Genomic DNA, 14,603 nt, shown 5'->3' with positions numbered 1-14,603 from the left:
AAGCGTAGGGGGCCGTTAGGACAATGACTGTATTTAGGATGGAAATTTAAATCTCCAGACTAATGGATACGTTTGTTTAGAAGGGCCGTACTTTTTGAAAGAAGGCACCTGCTTTCCAATCCGACACATCGTGATATGCATCTCAATTGCTTGTGATAACGCTGCAAAAATAGGTGAACTTTTCTATTTGTTCAAGATCTGTATGAGCAATGTCGACGGCGGGGAGGAGAGAGGAATGGTACTTGGTGACCTGCACCCAATATGCATAGCTTGGTGTGCGTCTTTATCAGTCATCTCGTGCAAACATTTAATTGCATTTCAAAGTACTGCTGTATTTCTGCAAAATTCAACTCGGTTTGGTTCACGCCATGGGAACACGAATGCAGACTGTTTGGTGTGTGTGTTTTTTTATGACATCATCGATGTCTAGAAGAAAGAGAAATGGTGATAAGATCTCACCCATCTCAATGTTGAAGAAATTCGTTATTTCACCGTCTATTGTCACAGAACAGCTTGATTTGCTTTAGAGATGTCGATCGACATCATTTGTTGGTATTCGAGTCTTTGCTTGACGATGCTTAGTAGGACGAAAATCTGTTCTTTTGTCTCAAGTTCAATGGATTGGCTTATCCAAATAGGCTGCAGCCTTTAGAAAATGCTCCCTACCTTTCCTATCCTACACGCTACGGGGATGGTAGGCATCCCCATCGTTTGTTATGATGCTGCCAAGGTATGTGAATTGGTCCAACTCTTCAAGGCTTTGACTCGCCAATTTATAAGATAAAGTAAATTAATTAAATAAAAAAGCAAGACATTTTTAAGTAAAATATGTTTTACTCATATTTAGACTAAGAATAGGCTAATAAAGGTAGAAAACAAAATTCATTCTTTCTATCACTGGAATAGTTATTAGCATCTATGCGATTTTTTAAAATCTAGTCTTCTTTCTTACGTCATTACGTTCAAATTTCTTTCCAGTGGCATACCCACTGGAATACCCATGCAGTGGCGTCACTAGGGACGGTTGCACCCGGTGCGATAGGCTCTGGGTGCCACCCAGGAAATAAAAAAAAAAAATTCTTTATTTTGTTTCTTTTTCCTGATCGATAAAACTAAAAATAGTTTTCGATTCTATTTCAAAATGCCATATTTGTTTACGTTTTAACAAAAGTTATTCCTACGCGTAACCGTGTGCATGATAGTTAACGACTTTAACTCTACTAAATCATTGGTTTCAGGTCATTGTTTTTTTTTTTGGTCATGTTTAACATCGTAATCAAAACATATTATCTTATTTAATATTGTAACAAAATCGTCATTATTTGTTCTCTTATTGACATTCTTTTGTTCCAGATCCATTTTCACGAGTTGTTCCATAATGAAAGTATTACATTTAATAATATGATGAATTATAAACGAATGTACTTATCGTAAATCTTCACCATATAAATAAATGAAATAATATCTATTAGTCTGCAATATTTATGATGCGCCAATAACAATATGTGAAATAATTTGGATTCAGTTGTTCGCGATATCTATCCTCGACAGTTTTAGTAAAAAAAAAACAAACTTGAAATTGTGTTAAATGTCAAATTTTTTGACCAAAAATCTATTTTTCTGATGGTCTTAGGCAATCCCTGGAAATTAGTTATTCGCAAGGGGGCCGCGACCCACAGGTTTTAATAATATCAAATATCATATTTACAATAAAAAAAATTTAAACAAAATTAGACACACAGACACAGGAATGTTTCACGCTTTCTAGCTGGCAAAAATATTAATAATTTTTTTGAAATCATTTTTTTCCAATAATTCTTGTTCAAAGAACAACATTTACAAATTAGTGAGTTGTAAATTTGTCTTTGTTTAATTCTTGGCTAACTTTAGTTTGTTAACTTCGCTGGTATGTAGCCACAATAGTCAGAAATATGCGAATCAAGATGGTGATATTCGGGAGTGAGCTATCAAGCTATCTCGATTGTGGGGGCCCCTTTCTTGTGAATACCTCTGTGTTGTAGCCCCGCATGCCCTCCCTTCAATCCGGCCCTGACCATGGCTTCACTAGTTACATCATTGACATATTAAAAGATTTTGTATTTATACAATTAATTACATCGCCAAAATATTTTATTTGCTAAGCAGCTAGATCCAGATATACAAACAAAAGCAACTACACATCCATAGAATAGAATAAAATATCGAGAGATTCCAAGCAACGCAGTGCCGGGCTTCGTGTCACTCAGCACGAGGGAAGCGCGATCAATAATTCGTAACGCGCGCGCGAGCTGCTCAAAATGTGGGGGAAAAAAACCCAGCTCGTCTATTTTCAGTTTTTTTTTTCACTCTTCTTATTAGCACATTGTATTTTTAACCTAGGCGCATCAATACAGTCCTAGGGTAGACCAGGTTTTGTGACCAAGGCGAAGTTACTGTCCACGCTTGTGTGGAAGCCAGGACATGGTGGTTCATAGCTAAGGCTGAAGCTGTTTTGGATCAACAAAACGCCGGGACATGACTTCCATTAAATCTGGATTTTACGCCATGTTGAGTTATAACGGATGTGAAATTTTGCAGAAGGATTCTTTGTGATGAGTGAGTTATCATATCGATAATATGTATGTGTAGATGTGAGTGTGGGGGTGAGTGTTTCGCGCGCTCGTCTTCTCCTCACCTGCGCCAGCTAGCATCACAGTGTTGTATTGATTGAGTCATTTCGCTAAAACTCTTCAAAGAGTAACAGCCAGAAGAGCACGTGAAATGGAAAAAGGGGGGGGGGGGAAGGCGCCCTGTTGATTTTTGCGTGTGAAATCATCGCCGCTATTAACATTAACATCTGCTACAATTAAATAGGTCAAGGCCAAAAGCTTAAATATTTAAAAATTGTCGCATTATACAAGTCTAAGTTTTGTTATAAAGTCGGCGTGACCAGAAAGAGAGAACCAGGCGTTCACCTGTAAGAATTACGAGTACATAGAGCTTACATTTGATATTTAGCCTTTATTTGGAAACTAATTTGTCTAATAAAAGATTATTAAGATTATCTAAATGACGAAGAAACTGTCTATTAGATACTCTAAAGAAGTGGTTCTCAAGATATTTAGAGAACCTAGAAGTTACTTCACAATTTTACAATATTGAAGCAAACTGTCACACAAACTATAAAATAACTCTTATTTGGGTTTTACTCTTAATTAAAGAAAACATTTGTGTTGGTGAGTTGCAAAAACAAATACTTTACTTACGGTAATAGATTTAGAGACACATTCTCTTTGTAAATCAGTTATTTAGCTGTAACTGTCTGGAGGCGCGGTGGCTAAGTGGTAAAGCGCTTGGATTTTAAATTTCGGGGTCTTTAAGGCGGAGTCCACCCAGCTCTTTTGGGTACCTTACATTAGTTGGGGAAAAGTAAGGGGCGGTTGGTCGTTTTGGTGGCCACGTGACACCCTCGTTAACGGTGAGCCAAGAAACAAATGACTTTTACGTTATCTGCCTTTCGACCGCATGGTGTGAAATGGGAACCACTTTAAAAAACTGTTTGAAAACTGAATAAATCTGGTCATCAAAAACTTCTCAGCACTTCTGTTTCCCTTATAAACTTTGTGTTTCATTTTCATCACATTTTTATGAGACAAAATAATGAATCTATTTTTTTAATAAATGAATCTAGTTCATAACTTCATAGCAATGTAGCCTCCACATGCACAACCAGGACCGCGTAGTTAGTCAGCACGAGCCAATGTCTAGTAACTATCTTCCTGTTGTAGATCTCAAGGATCTCTCTTAACACTTTGAAATATTTCTTTGAATAAATTCCATGTTTTACTTCTCGTCAGTGTTTCTCCACAACCAGAGAGTCACTAACTTAACGCCCGTCACGCTTATACCAGTGATGCGTTACGGTGCGGGCATATCCGGCCCGAGACGCCGTCCAATTATGAACCCTCCAATCGTCTGCCCACAGTGCATAATGAGACCACAGACGATGGTTGTACTGGGCTGGAAAATTTTTTGTTCATTGATTATGCCCTCGACAAATCTGTCGGAAATTTATATTTTCCTCTCATCCTCGATTGGTTTTTAGATTTCACTCCTTTCCCACCGTTCAGATACGCCTTTGATTAGATCTCAGAAAAAGTAAAGTTCCCCTTTCAGTCCCTGGTTAAGGAGAGTGTCATGTGGCCAGCACAACGACATTTACTTTTGTCAAACAAATGTCAGGTACTCATTTGAGCTGGGTGGACTCAAGGCCTAGAGATGCCAAATTTGCATCCCAGTCTTCACCAGGATTCGAACCCGAGACACTCCGATTCGGATGCCTAGCGCTTTACCACTCAGCCACCAAGCCTCCTTATCTCAGAAATCAAGTCTTTTAGTGTTCATCTCCCTTTCTTGTATGGCTGAATGGTATTCGCTGTGTACACATCGCCCAAGCAACATCGCCCTCAACTTTGAGCTACGCCCCTGGTCACATCTAAGCTAATAAGGCTGTTATTGTTCACCTCATGTTCTTGTAATGCAGAACGGTATGTGCTGTGTAGAGGCCAAGTCTACGTAGCAGGTTTACCTTGCCTACTGACATGGTGTGTTTTGATACACGTAATGAAACTCGATAAGACTTCCAAGCTGTTCTTCAGGGCAACAGTGCTTGTTGTATTGTTACGTGTTTGTTATAAATGGGATAGAATCAAGCCGTTTGAAAACTACTTTTAAATTAATAATTAATAAATCACATATTTATTTCTATACACTTTTCACTATATAAAAAAACGGGCATTCAATTGTCCATACTAAAATGAGCTAACGTTTCATAACAAATTTACCACTGTTAGGTACATTTGTACACACTCATGGACACTTACACAGACACATTGATTATAATTAGTAGTCAAAGTAAAAAAATAAAAATCCAATTTTGGTGAATTATATGTATGAGCTATAATATCAGGGATGGGCAACCTTTTACTACCGAGGGCAGCATTAAAAAAAATTTGGGGACTTGCGGGCCGCATACATTTTTCTTTTTTTTTCTTTTTTTTTTACTTTCAATTGAGGAATTACAACAACAGTTAGCAATTTCTTGAACTAATTTTACGAATATTTTTTTAAATTTTGTTATTGGCTTTTTACACCACAAATGCACAATAAACCTTAATGTGAAGCATTTAACTATTTACATCCGTGCATAATGTTCTATAACTGTAGAACTAGCTTACTAATTGTTTTGTTCTTGCATCTGCTATCAAATTATAGTCAGTGAGCATCGACCTGTTCTAAAACTTCATAATTTTCAAACAAACGAAATAAAGCGTGTTCACAGATGAATTAGGTTCCGAATAATGTGACAGCTTCGAGCAAAGTTTTCTTAAGTATGGGAATACAGCTTCTGGCAGTCATGAAATTTGTGTGGAAGAACTCACTGGATTTACTCTTTCAGGTCATAATTTGCTTGGAGGTATGTCATCTGGAGCTAAATCAGCTTCTGCATTAAATGGTGAGCTGATGGTATTGAAAACTAGTTCCAAGATCTTGACGTCTTAAAATTTGCTTTCAAATTCCACGATCAAGGAATCCAAATAAGTCTTGTAATTTCATCCATTTCACTAGAAATAGGTTCACCATTAAGCTAAGGAATATGATAAGACCCGATTTCACTCGCTGCTTCAAGAAGTGGGATAACTTTGTTTGAAAAGATTTAAGATGCAGATATATTTCATTTTGCAAACAAAACATTGCAATGTATCCAATGATAAACATGAAGTCTGTCTTCAACTCTACATTAGAAATATTAGTAACAAAGTCACAGTCAATGTCCTTCAATGAACCTAACTATTTCTACCTTGAGATTCCATATTCTTTTAGGCCAGCGGATACTACTGTGTAACCAAACATCGGAATGTTTTGTTTCAAATCTTCAAGTACTTCTCGGAACTGCCTGTCATGGCGGCAGATAATTGGAGGCCCTTGGCAAAGTGAATTTGGTGGCCTCAAATAAAATAAAATAAAAAAAACCGCCAACAGTAAAATTATTCAATTTATTAAAAACCTATTGTACTTCAACAATAACATTGAGGATAAGTTTCGCTATTTCTTCTCTAAAATAGCAAAATACCAATAAGTGCAAGGCCCTCACCAATTGGTGACCCTAAGCAGTTTGTCTATTCCTAAGGCTGGCCCTGTGCTAATAATAAGATCATCGAGAAATCAATTCTAACAATATATTTGATATTCAATGCTTTATTTTATTAAAAAACCTGTTTTTCTTAGTCAAAGCACGAGCTCCATTAGTTGTTACACTTACCATCTTGTACAAGCCGACCCAACACTTTCAACACAATCTTTGATAGAATTGAATAAATACTGGCTTGTGTTGTCTTTGACTGAATGTTTCGAAATATTGCCATTAAGAATAATCTTCGTTTACTTTAAACTTTTCAGAATGACGTTTAAAGACAATGTTTCTTTAGCCTCTTTATAATAAGTGATAAGAATCAGAAGTTTCAACTATTTCTAGATCTATAGATATCTACAATTATTTATATAAATATATGTGCATTTTTATTTGTGTAATGTATGGGAACACCTGATTTCTTCAAGCGTCGGCGGGCCGCATAAAACACTTCGGCGGGACGTAATTTGTCCACCCCTGAGCTATATCATACTATTAATTTCTTGACTTTTATGTCTATCTGTAAACTTTATCACATATATTTCCCCCGGATAATATTATATATATATGTATATATAAATATATATATATATATATATATATATATATACTGTAATAACTTAAGTGAGGCAACTCAACGAGGACATAGATGTTTATTTACACGAGGACATCACAAACACTTAGTAACGTCTGCCTTTAGTACAACATCTCCATATTGGCTCTAGACTTGGGCGGAAATCGTTAGTCTCTTATGTCAACATCCGACTTGTCTGGTCACTGATAGTGCGCACCTTCTTTCTGCACTATCTTGGATGGCGGTGCGCATGGCAAAGTCATAACATTGCCCCCGTCTTAGCACTTTTCGTCCCGAAAAGAAACACTGCAGCTGAGGTTTGACAGTTCAGGTGGAGGTCGATCAGTGGGAGCCACAGGCGGCAGGGAGCGTGTTCCCCACGAGGCCATCCGCATTGTTTTTTTCCAGTGCCGCTTTCTCTTTCTCCAGTTGACCAGGCTGTTGTTGCGATAATGACGTGGCCGTTTGCCACACAAAGAGATAGGGTCGAGCACTGTTTTCTTCAGCACAGCCGTTGATCGGACACGCTGTCTCAGCAGACCTTCCCGACAGACGCCTCTCAAGGGAGCTTCAGGTTCGCTTGCAGCCACGTTGCAAGCAAAGTCAAATGCACCGAAGTCATCCTCAGACAACAGTCTTACGTCCAGAAGATAGGTCTCTTCAGGTTCAAGTGGAAAATGTCTTTCTCTTGACAGCTCAGATTTAGAGTGATTTGATTGACATTCATCTATGCCAATGTCGATGATGATGGTAGAAGTACATATGCGCTGTTGGTGGTTTTCTTGGCATCTAAATTCTATGTGTGAAGCGCCGCACGTACAGTTCATGCTAAACTTCTGGATGCTGTTGTCAAGCTTCGAATTTCCCTCGTGAGCACCGACAGATAGGCAGAGGTCTTTAAGGTCCATAGCAACAGGCTTGAACGCAGACCCAACGTTGTCTTGCTCCGTCAGGCTCATTGAGGTACTGGTAACAGATACAACAGGAACATCCGCTTCAGGCACATAACAGACTTCAGTTAAGTTACTGGTAACAGGTACAACAGGAACATCCGCTTCAGGCACATAACAGACTTCAGTTAAGGTACTGGTAACAGGTACAACAGGAACATCCGCTTCAGGCACGTAACAGACTTCAGTTAAGGTACTGGTAACAGGTACAACAGGAACAAACGCTTCAGGCACGTAACAGTCTTCAGTTTCTTCATTTGTCTCTTTCCGTTCGATTCGGTACATCTCGTTGAAATCATCACAGCAATCGTTGTCACGTTTCTCGTCTTGAAAGTCACAACCACAAGACTTGCCCACAACACAGACACAGACGGCGCTCAAATCCCCAGCGTCTCCGTCACCACTGTTTGTGCAACCACAGTCTTGACCACGCAACTTCTTGACCAACGAGTCTACAGGCAACTGCTCCTTTACCAACGAGTCTACTCCTTCTTTCAGCTGAGACACCATATTATCTATCTTTTTCCCCATACTGCTAATTTGTTCACACATTGCTTCATTTATCTTGCCAATAAGCTCATAAATCTCCGGTTCAATTTCAAATAGGTAGGTATCTGGATCTTCGTCTTCATCTATCAAGGCTTGCCGGAGACGAGCTGTAAGCACCTCCTTGGTACCACCAATTATCTCATATCGGTTACGAAGTTCCTTCCTAAGCTCTCTAACTGAGAGTTGGTCTAATCGTTTCAAAGCTGCCATTGTAAATCCTACCTCCTCTCGTTGAGTTGCCTATAATCCCACTTCTGACAACCAATTGTAATAACTTAAGTGAGGCAACTCAACGAGGACATAGATGTTTATTTACACGAGGACATCACAAACACTTAGTAACGTCTGCCTTTAGTACAACATCTCCATATTGGCTCTAGACTTGGGCGGAAATCGTTAGTCTCTTATGTCAACATCCGACTTGTCTGGTCACTGATAGTGCGCACCTTCTTTCTGCACTATCTTGGATGGCGGTGCGCATGGCAAAGTCATAACAATACATACATATATATATATATATATATATATATATATATATATATATATATATATATATATATATATATATAATACACACACACTCACGCGCACGCACGCACGCACGCACACACACACACACACACACACACACACACACACACACACACACACACACACACACACACACATACATACATACATACATACATACATACATACATACATACATACATACATACATACATACATACATACATACATACATACATACATACATATATATATATATATATATATATATATATATATATATATATATATATATATATATATTTATATATATTGTTACGTATTTCTGAATCTTCTGGCTAAATGTATTAGTAGGCATACAAATAAAAACACTGTAAAGAACTTGACGACTAAACTTTCAGTTTCATATAACTTTAATGACTATTAACTCTAACATTACTGTAACATGTAGCGTAGAAGACTGTACAATATCTGTCAGTTTACAGTTAGCTATACTTCGTTGCACTGCATCTCTTCACTTCGTTGCAATTCATCTCTTCTCAACTTTCCTCGAGCCGTATTCCACAGAACAGACCAACGACACACTTCCCAGTGTCGCTCCAGGTCTCCCAAAGCTGAACCAAGTCGTACTCAAGTCTACCGAATCAGAGCCGCACACGTCTTACATCGACTGTATCGACTGTAACGGCTCAAGTCCACTGTAGTTCGCTGTATAGACTTTAACGACAGTAGTCCACTCCAGTTAACTCTACCCTAGTTAACTTGCATCGAGTCGTACACATTTCTCTTCCACAGAGCCGCACACGTCTTACATCGTCTGTATCGACTGTAACGGCTCACTCACGACTCCATACGATTGACTTTCACATTAACTCTCTGGCTTATATAATCGCTTGTCCAAAGTTGCACAAACACGGCTAGTATCCTCTGGAATAACACATGAGGAAACGTCACATCCTGTCTTTGTTTATACATGTAGATTCCAGAAAACAATTGGCTGCAGTGTCATCTTGCCGGGGTCACAAGTTGTGACCTCTATCTGTCACTGGACATTGCTAGTACCTTTTGGAATAACATGTAAGGACACGTCACATCCATACATGTATATTCCAGGGAACACCCGCTGCTGTGTTATCTCGTCGGGGTCACACGTTAACCTCTTCCTGTCACTGGTCATTTGTAACAATATATATATATATATATATATATATATATATATATATATATATATATATATATATATATATATATATATATATATATATAAACTGTAAACAGCAGACGTTATATAGATTTTAAAGTGTTTACGGTAATAGTGTTCAGAAATTTGTATAACTAGCAGACGAACAGGTAGCTCTTGAAGACAGACATTTTAAATAACTTTCGTTGAAGATTTATTTCATCAGATAACCCTGAGAGATATCTGAATACAAGCGCGTGCACTTCTGCACACACTTTGACTTGCGTGAGTAAATATCAAAAACAACCACCACAGTAAAACTAAGGAAAGGCGAGACAGCATAAATCACAAAATCCATGGATTCCAGAGTTTCTCAAACATTTACTAGTGACGGCCCCCCCCTCCCCCTCCCCCCAAAAAACCATTGTTGCCCCCCCCCCCCTCCTGTTTGCTTTACTTAAACCAGTTAGGAGGTTTATTGGAGAACTAAAAGCTAGGTGTTTCATTCTCCTAAAGACTATCGCACACGATTTCTCTTGGTAAGAAAAGCTAAGAAAGGGTGGGTTGGGCTGATATGTTTGGATCTGGCTTTATGGTTGAGAGATCATACTCGTGTACAGCAGGACGTCTTGTTGAGGGCCTGTTTTGTTCACGCAATTAAACAATGGCACATCACTCGGGAGAAATTCGGCCGATTTGAAGAAAGAAAGATAGGAAGACTCTAGAATCGCATGAGCAAAGAAGTATCTCAAATTGTTTTGAATGTTTTCAATCGATCTAGTTGCAGACGTTTCCTACGGTAGCTGTATGAAAAGTCCTACTTATACGATTTAACGTCGCTTAATTTTTTCTTTAAACATTGCTGATAATGTCCCTTTTTTTTACTAGACTAATAGTCAAATATGAATGTATAACTACAATACCAATACCACAGCATTTAGATTTTGTATTGTTTTGTCAATGTAAAAAAAAATCAATTCAATATATATATATATATATATATATAAATATATATAAAAGGCCTTTCCGTCCCTCTAGTGGTGTGCGCGTGTGCGCCCAAAATTTGAGAAACGCCTTGGATCATACATTATAACAACGTTGTCTCTCAGTCGAAATATTTATTTTTTTTGGCGATTGAATCCTTTAGATATAAGATGAGAACCACCCCATCGATCTAAGATCAATACTTTGACGCGTTATCAATTATCTCAACTTTTAATCCCTTGTATGGAATAAAAATGTATCGTCAAATTAGCCTTATCTTATCTTATATTCTTATATAATACAGACGTTACTTCAAAAAAGAAGACGATTACGTCCTACGCGTCATGCATTCAGTCATGCATATTAACCAATGATTTAAATTCTGCCAAGTCACTGGTTTTCCTGGCTAGCTCAGGCAACCCATTCCATGCTCTAATAGCACTAGGGAAGAGGGAGTATTTGTACAGTCAATATATATATATATATATATATATATATATACATACATATATATATATAACGCCTTCCTATAATCAGTCAAATTACTACACAGAAATTTGTAACGCTTGAATAAATGTTAACTTTTGGATTTTTAAAGACGATTCTGGGTCCAGCCAGCTATATTTGATACCTGTCATTAGTTGAAGATAGTAGAGGCAAGCATTGTGCAGGTCACATGACCCTTTCCTTAACCGTGGAACATAGAAACATATGAGTTTAGCATTGTCTGCTCCGTGGACCGCAATTTATGAAAGGGTAACCTTATCCAAGTGATCTAGAAGCAGGGGCACGCCATCCATAAAACAAACAAATCACGTCTGCTTGTGTCACACAGCAGATTATAGCCTTGAAAAGAAAGGGGACTGTAACAGAACTCCTATTAAAACCACTTTGAGGCTATTTTGTTTGTTACATCAAAGATCGAGGTTATATGTGAACAATTTTATTTTTGTAATCTAAATCCTACATGGGCTGCTGTAGTTAAAAGCATGCAGAAAAATATAATGATAATAATAAATATAACTTGTATATGGCGCTTCATTCATGCTTAAAGCATGCTCAGAGCGCTATGGTCCAATCTCATTTGTGGACCAGTCTCTAAGGTTTTTCTTTTGGAGGTTTTCCGTGCTGCCTTTAGGCGCTCACTAAACACAACTCTGCACGAATCGGGTGTCGAACCTCGAGCCCCTTTGATAGGTAGCCAAGCCAGGCCAGGTTCAAGCCCTAGACAATTTAGGCCCTAGACAACTGGGTACGAATGGGTCCATCTGCCTTCCCCCACATATAAAAAATATTGAAATGCGTATACAAGGTGCATAAACAAGCGTGAACGGCCTTCCTTTTGTTGGGGCCCCCGGACTAGATTCCCGCCCCACCCCCCTCCTTGTGGCAGGCACGAAACATGTCAACTATGTGTTGTTGATTTTTTCACTCTATTTGAAGTTTGTCTTCGCTATAATCTGTGCTGTGTTGTTGATTCTTGGTTAGGCTGTACAATGTGTTGTTGATTGCTACTGAAGTTGAAATGTTACAAGCAAATGTCAGTATATAAGATAAGATAAGAACAAACCTGCTGTATACAGACAGTCTAGATTTAGATATTGATACATTTCTACTTTCGTCTTTCTGCACGCGCCTCTTCAGACCTTAGAAGTCTCTGAGTTCGTCTATTAGGTGGGAATATTATTTTGTTATGATTTCACCAAGATGATTTACTTGATCTTTATGACGTTTTTATTTTACTTTTATTAATTTTAAGACTTTAAGTTCAGATTTTATTGTTACGCTTCGGTGAATGTTTAGGTCAGTTTTAATATTATTCAGGTAAGATCAGGGGAAACCTGGCGTATGCCCTTTGGACCGGTACCCAAATTTGCCGGTTTGGTCGCCGAATGGGCCATTTTGAATGAAAATAAGTATGAAAATGTGATTGGTATTCTATTAGTATTAGCAGACGGGTTTACAATAGCGAGCACTTCTAAGATCATTTGTCAAAATCCTGAACTTATTGCAGAAGATCGTATCTTTTTTCTCCATTGGAAGATGTTCTATTGGTTTCTGAAACTTCATTTGATCTTGACAAAATATTTTAAATGACTTTTAAACGCTTATCAGTCATTTTTTACTAAAGGCATTACTTTAAAAAAATAGTGAGTTTACAATATTTTCATTTGGAAACTTTTGGAACGGAAACAAAATTAATAAAAAGATCTCTAGACAAACTAGAGAAGAGAAGCTTTTGTACCGCTAGTTCTAAATCTGCTTCTATTTGATACTTTCTCCCATGCTAAAGAAGCTTCTAGGTAAAGATTTTTTTTTTATTTCAAGACGTTCAGTTTCTGAGCTTTGAAAACATTACATTCAGTGAGTGTTTTAGTCCGTAAACTATTATTATCATTTATTTTAAAGTGGCATTTTAGCAGTCTAATGAAGATCATTTAAAGTCATTTAAAGTCTCGGTAAAAGAAAGGTGCATTTCATGAGCTTTCTGATCAAAGTTCTGTAGAAAGGTAAAGATTTTCTGCAGAAACTCTTTGCAAAATTACGTAAAATGATCAACTTTTAAAACAACTTGATTATTGTGTTGAGCAGTCAATTTGATGAAAAACAAAAGTCGAACTAGATTGTAGAAAGTAGAAGTTTGTCAATGGATAACGTCTGGACAATGTTCACAACTTAATCTGAGGGCCAATCCAATTCTCCTTCTCAAAGAGGAACATATATTATGTGTGATGACATTGATTAAACTAATGCAGAATTTAGCAGGAAAACGTACACATTGATCGATATGCTCACCAGTAATAGACACAAGTTGATCACTACTTTTCTAGTTACTGCTGAATATTACCCTAAAGGTCTTTATTTCACTGAGTGATCGATTATTTCGCCAATTTTTACATGCATGTTAAAGCAATTTTTAAAAATCAGCAACTTTTCTCGCGCTCTATTATTAGATCAAATAATCATTTACATTGTTCTGTGTATTACTGGGTGGCGCACGAAGAGGTAGCACGATTCCATTGAGGCGGGCTACGTTGTCGTGCGGCGCCCTGTATTTTGACTTTTATTAATTTTCCTAAACATTTCATTGTTTCTTTCACTTCCTCCAGCATGTGGACTAGACATTTGGAACTATGATATGTTGTGGGACGAACAGCCCCATGCTGGCGTTTCACGACAAAATGACCAGTTCTGCCATCTTGGAGCTCAGTCTAGAGCAAGCAGATCTTGTCTACTATTCCGGTGACCGCATCAGAGGGGCTTTGATAGTACACGTAGCAGCCCCGGTGACCATTGCAGGTAAGTTTGATCTTACAAGTTAATTCTTTACACTTTGATATCTTTATACAATTGAAATCATACTGAATTTGTTATTGAAGTAAATAAAAAACAATAAACAAACAAACAAGTTTTCAGTAACACTTTTTGCCTGTTAGCCTAATTCCTACAGTTGTACTTGAGATTAACAATCTGACACTGAAATGAAAAATGTGTTTGTTTCCTATCAAAGGTTAAAATTCTATGTTACATGAGAGAAAATGGATTTTAAAATAATTTACATCCGAATGTATGTTTGTAATCTGTCATTTTCGGCGTAGCTAAATGCTAATGGACTTTTGTATTTTGGCTATCTTTCATTGAATTTATTGTTAATGTACTGTACTCCATTAGTACTTATAAAAATCT

General features: G+C 37.6%; 1 protein-coding gene across 2 annotated transcripts in view; it reads left to right on the top strand.

Moving 5' to 3' along the window:
* Nucleotides 1-2,355: 2,355 nt before the first annotated feature.
* LOC106071778 (arrestin domain-containing protein 17-like) overlaps nucleotides 2,356-14,603 on the top strand; it is a 46,177-nt gene continuing 33,929 nt past the window's right edge. For both annotated transcript variants that reach the window (XM_056032659.1, XM_056032649.1), the window contains exons 1-2: nucleotides 2,356-2,595; nucleotides 14,027-14,216. In XM_056032659.1, coding sequence (XP_055888634.1) covers nucleotides 14,051-14,216 — 166 coding nt within the window. In that variant the 5' untranslated portion in view covers nucleotides 2,356-2,595; nucleotides 14,027-14,050. The remainder of the gene's footprint in view (nucleotides 2,596-14,026; nucleotides 14,217-14,603) is intronic.

The sequence above is a fragment of the Biomphalaria glabrata genome, chromosome 1 (assembly GCF_947242115.1).
Source record: "Biomphalaria glabrata chromosome 1, xgBioGlab47.1, whole genome shotgun sequence".
Classification (NCBI taxonomy): Eukaryota; Metazoa; Mollusca; class Gastropoda; family Planorbidae; genus Biomphalaria; species Biomphalaria glabrata.
This window is presented reverse-complemented; position numbering and strand designations above follow the sequence as displayed.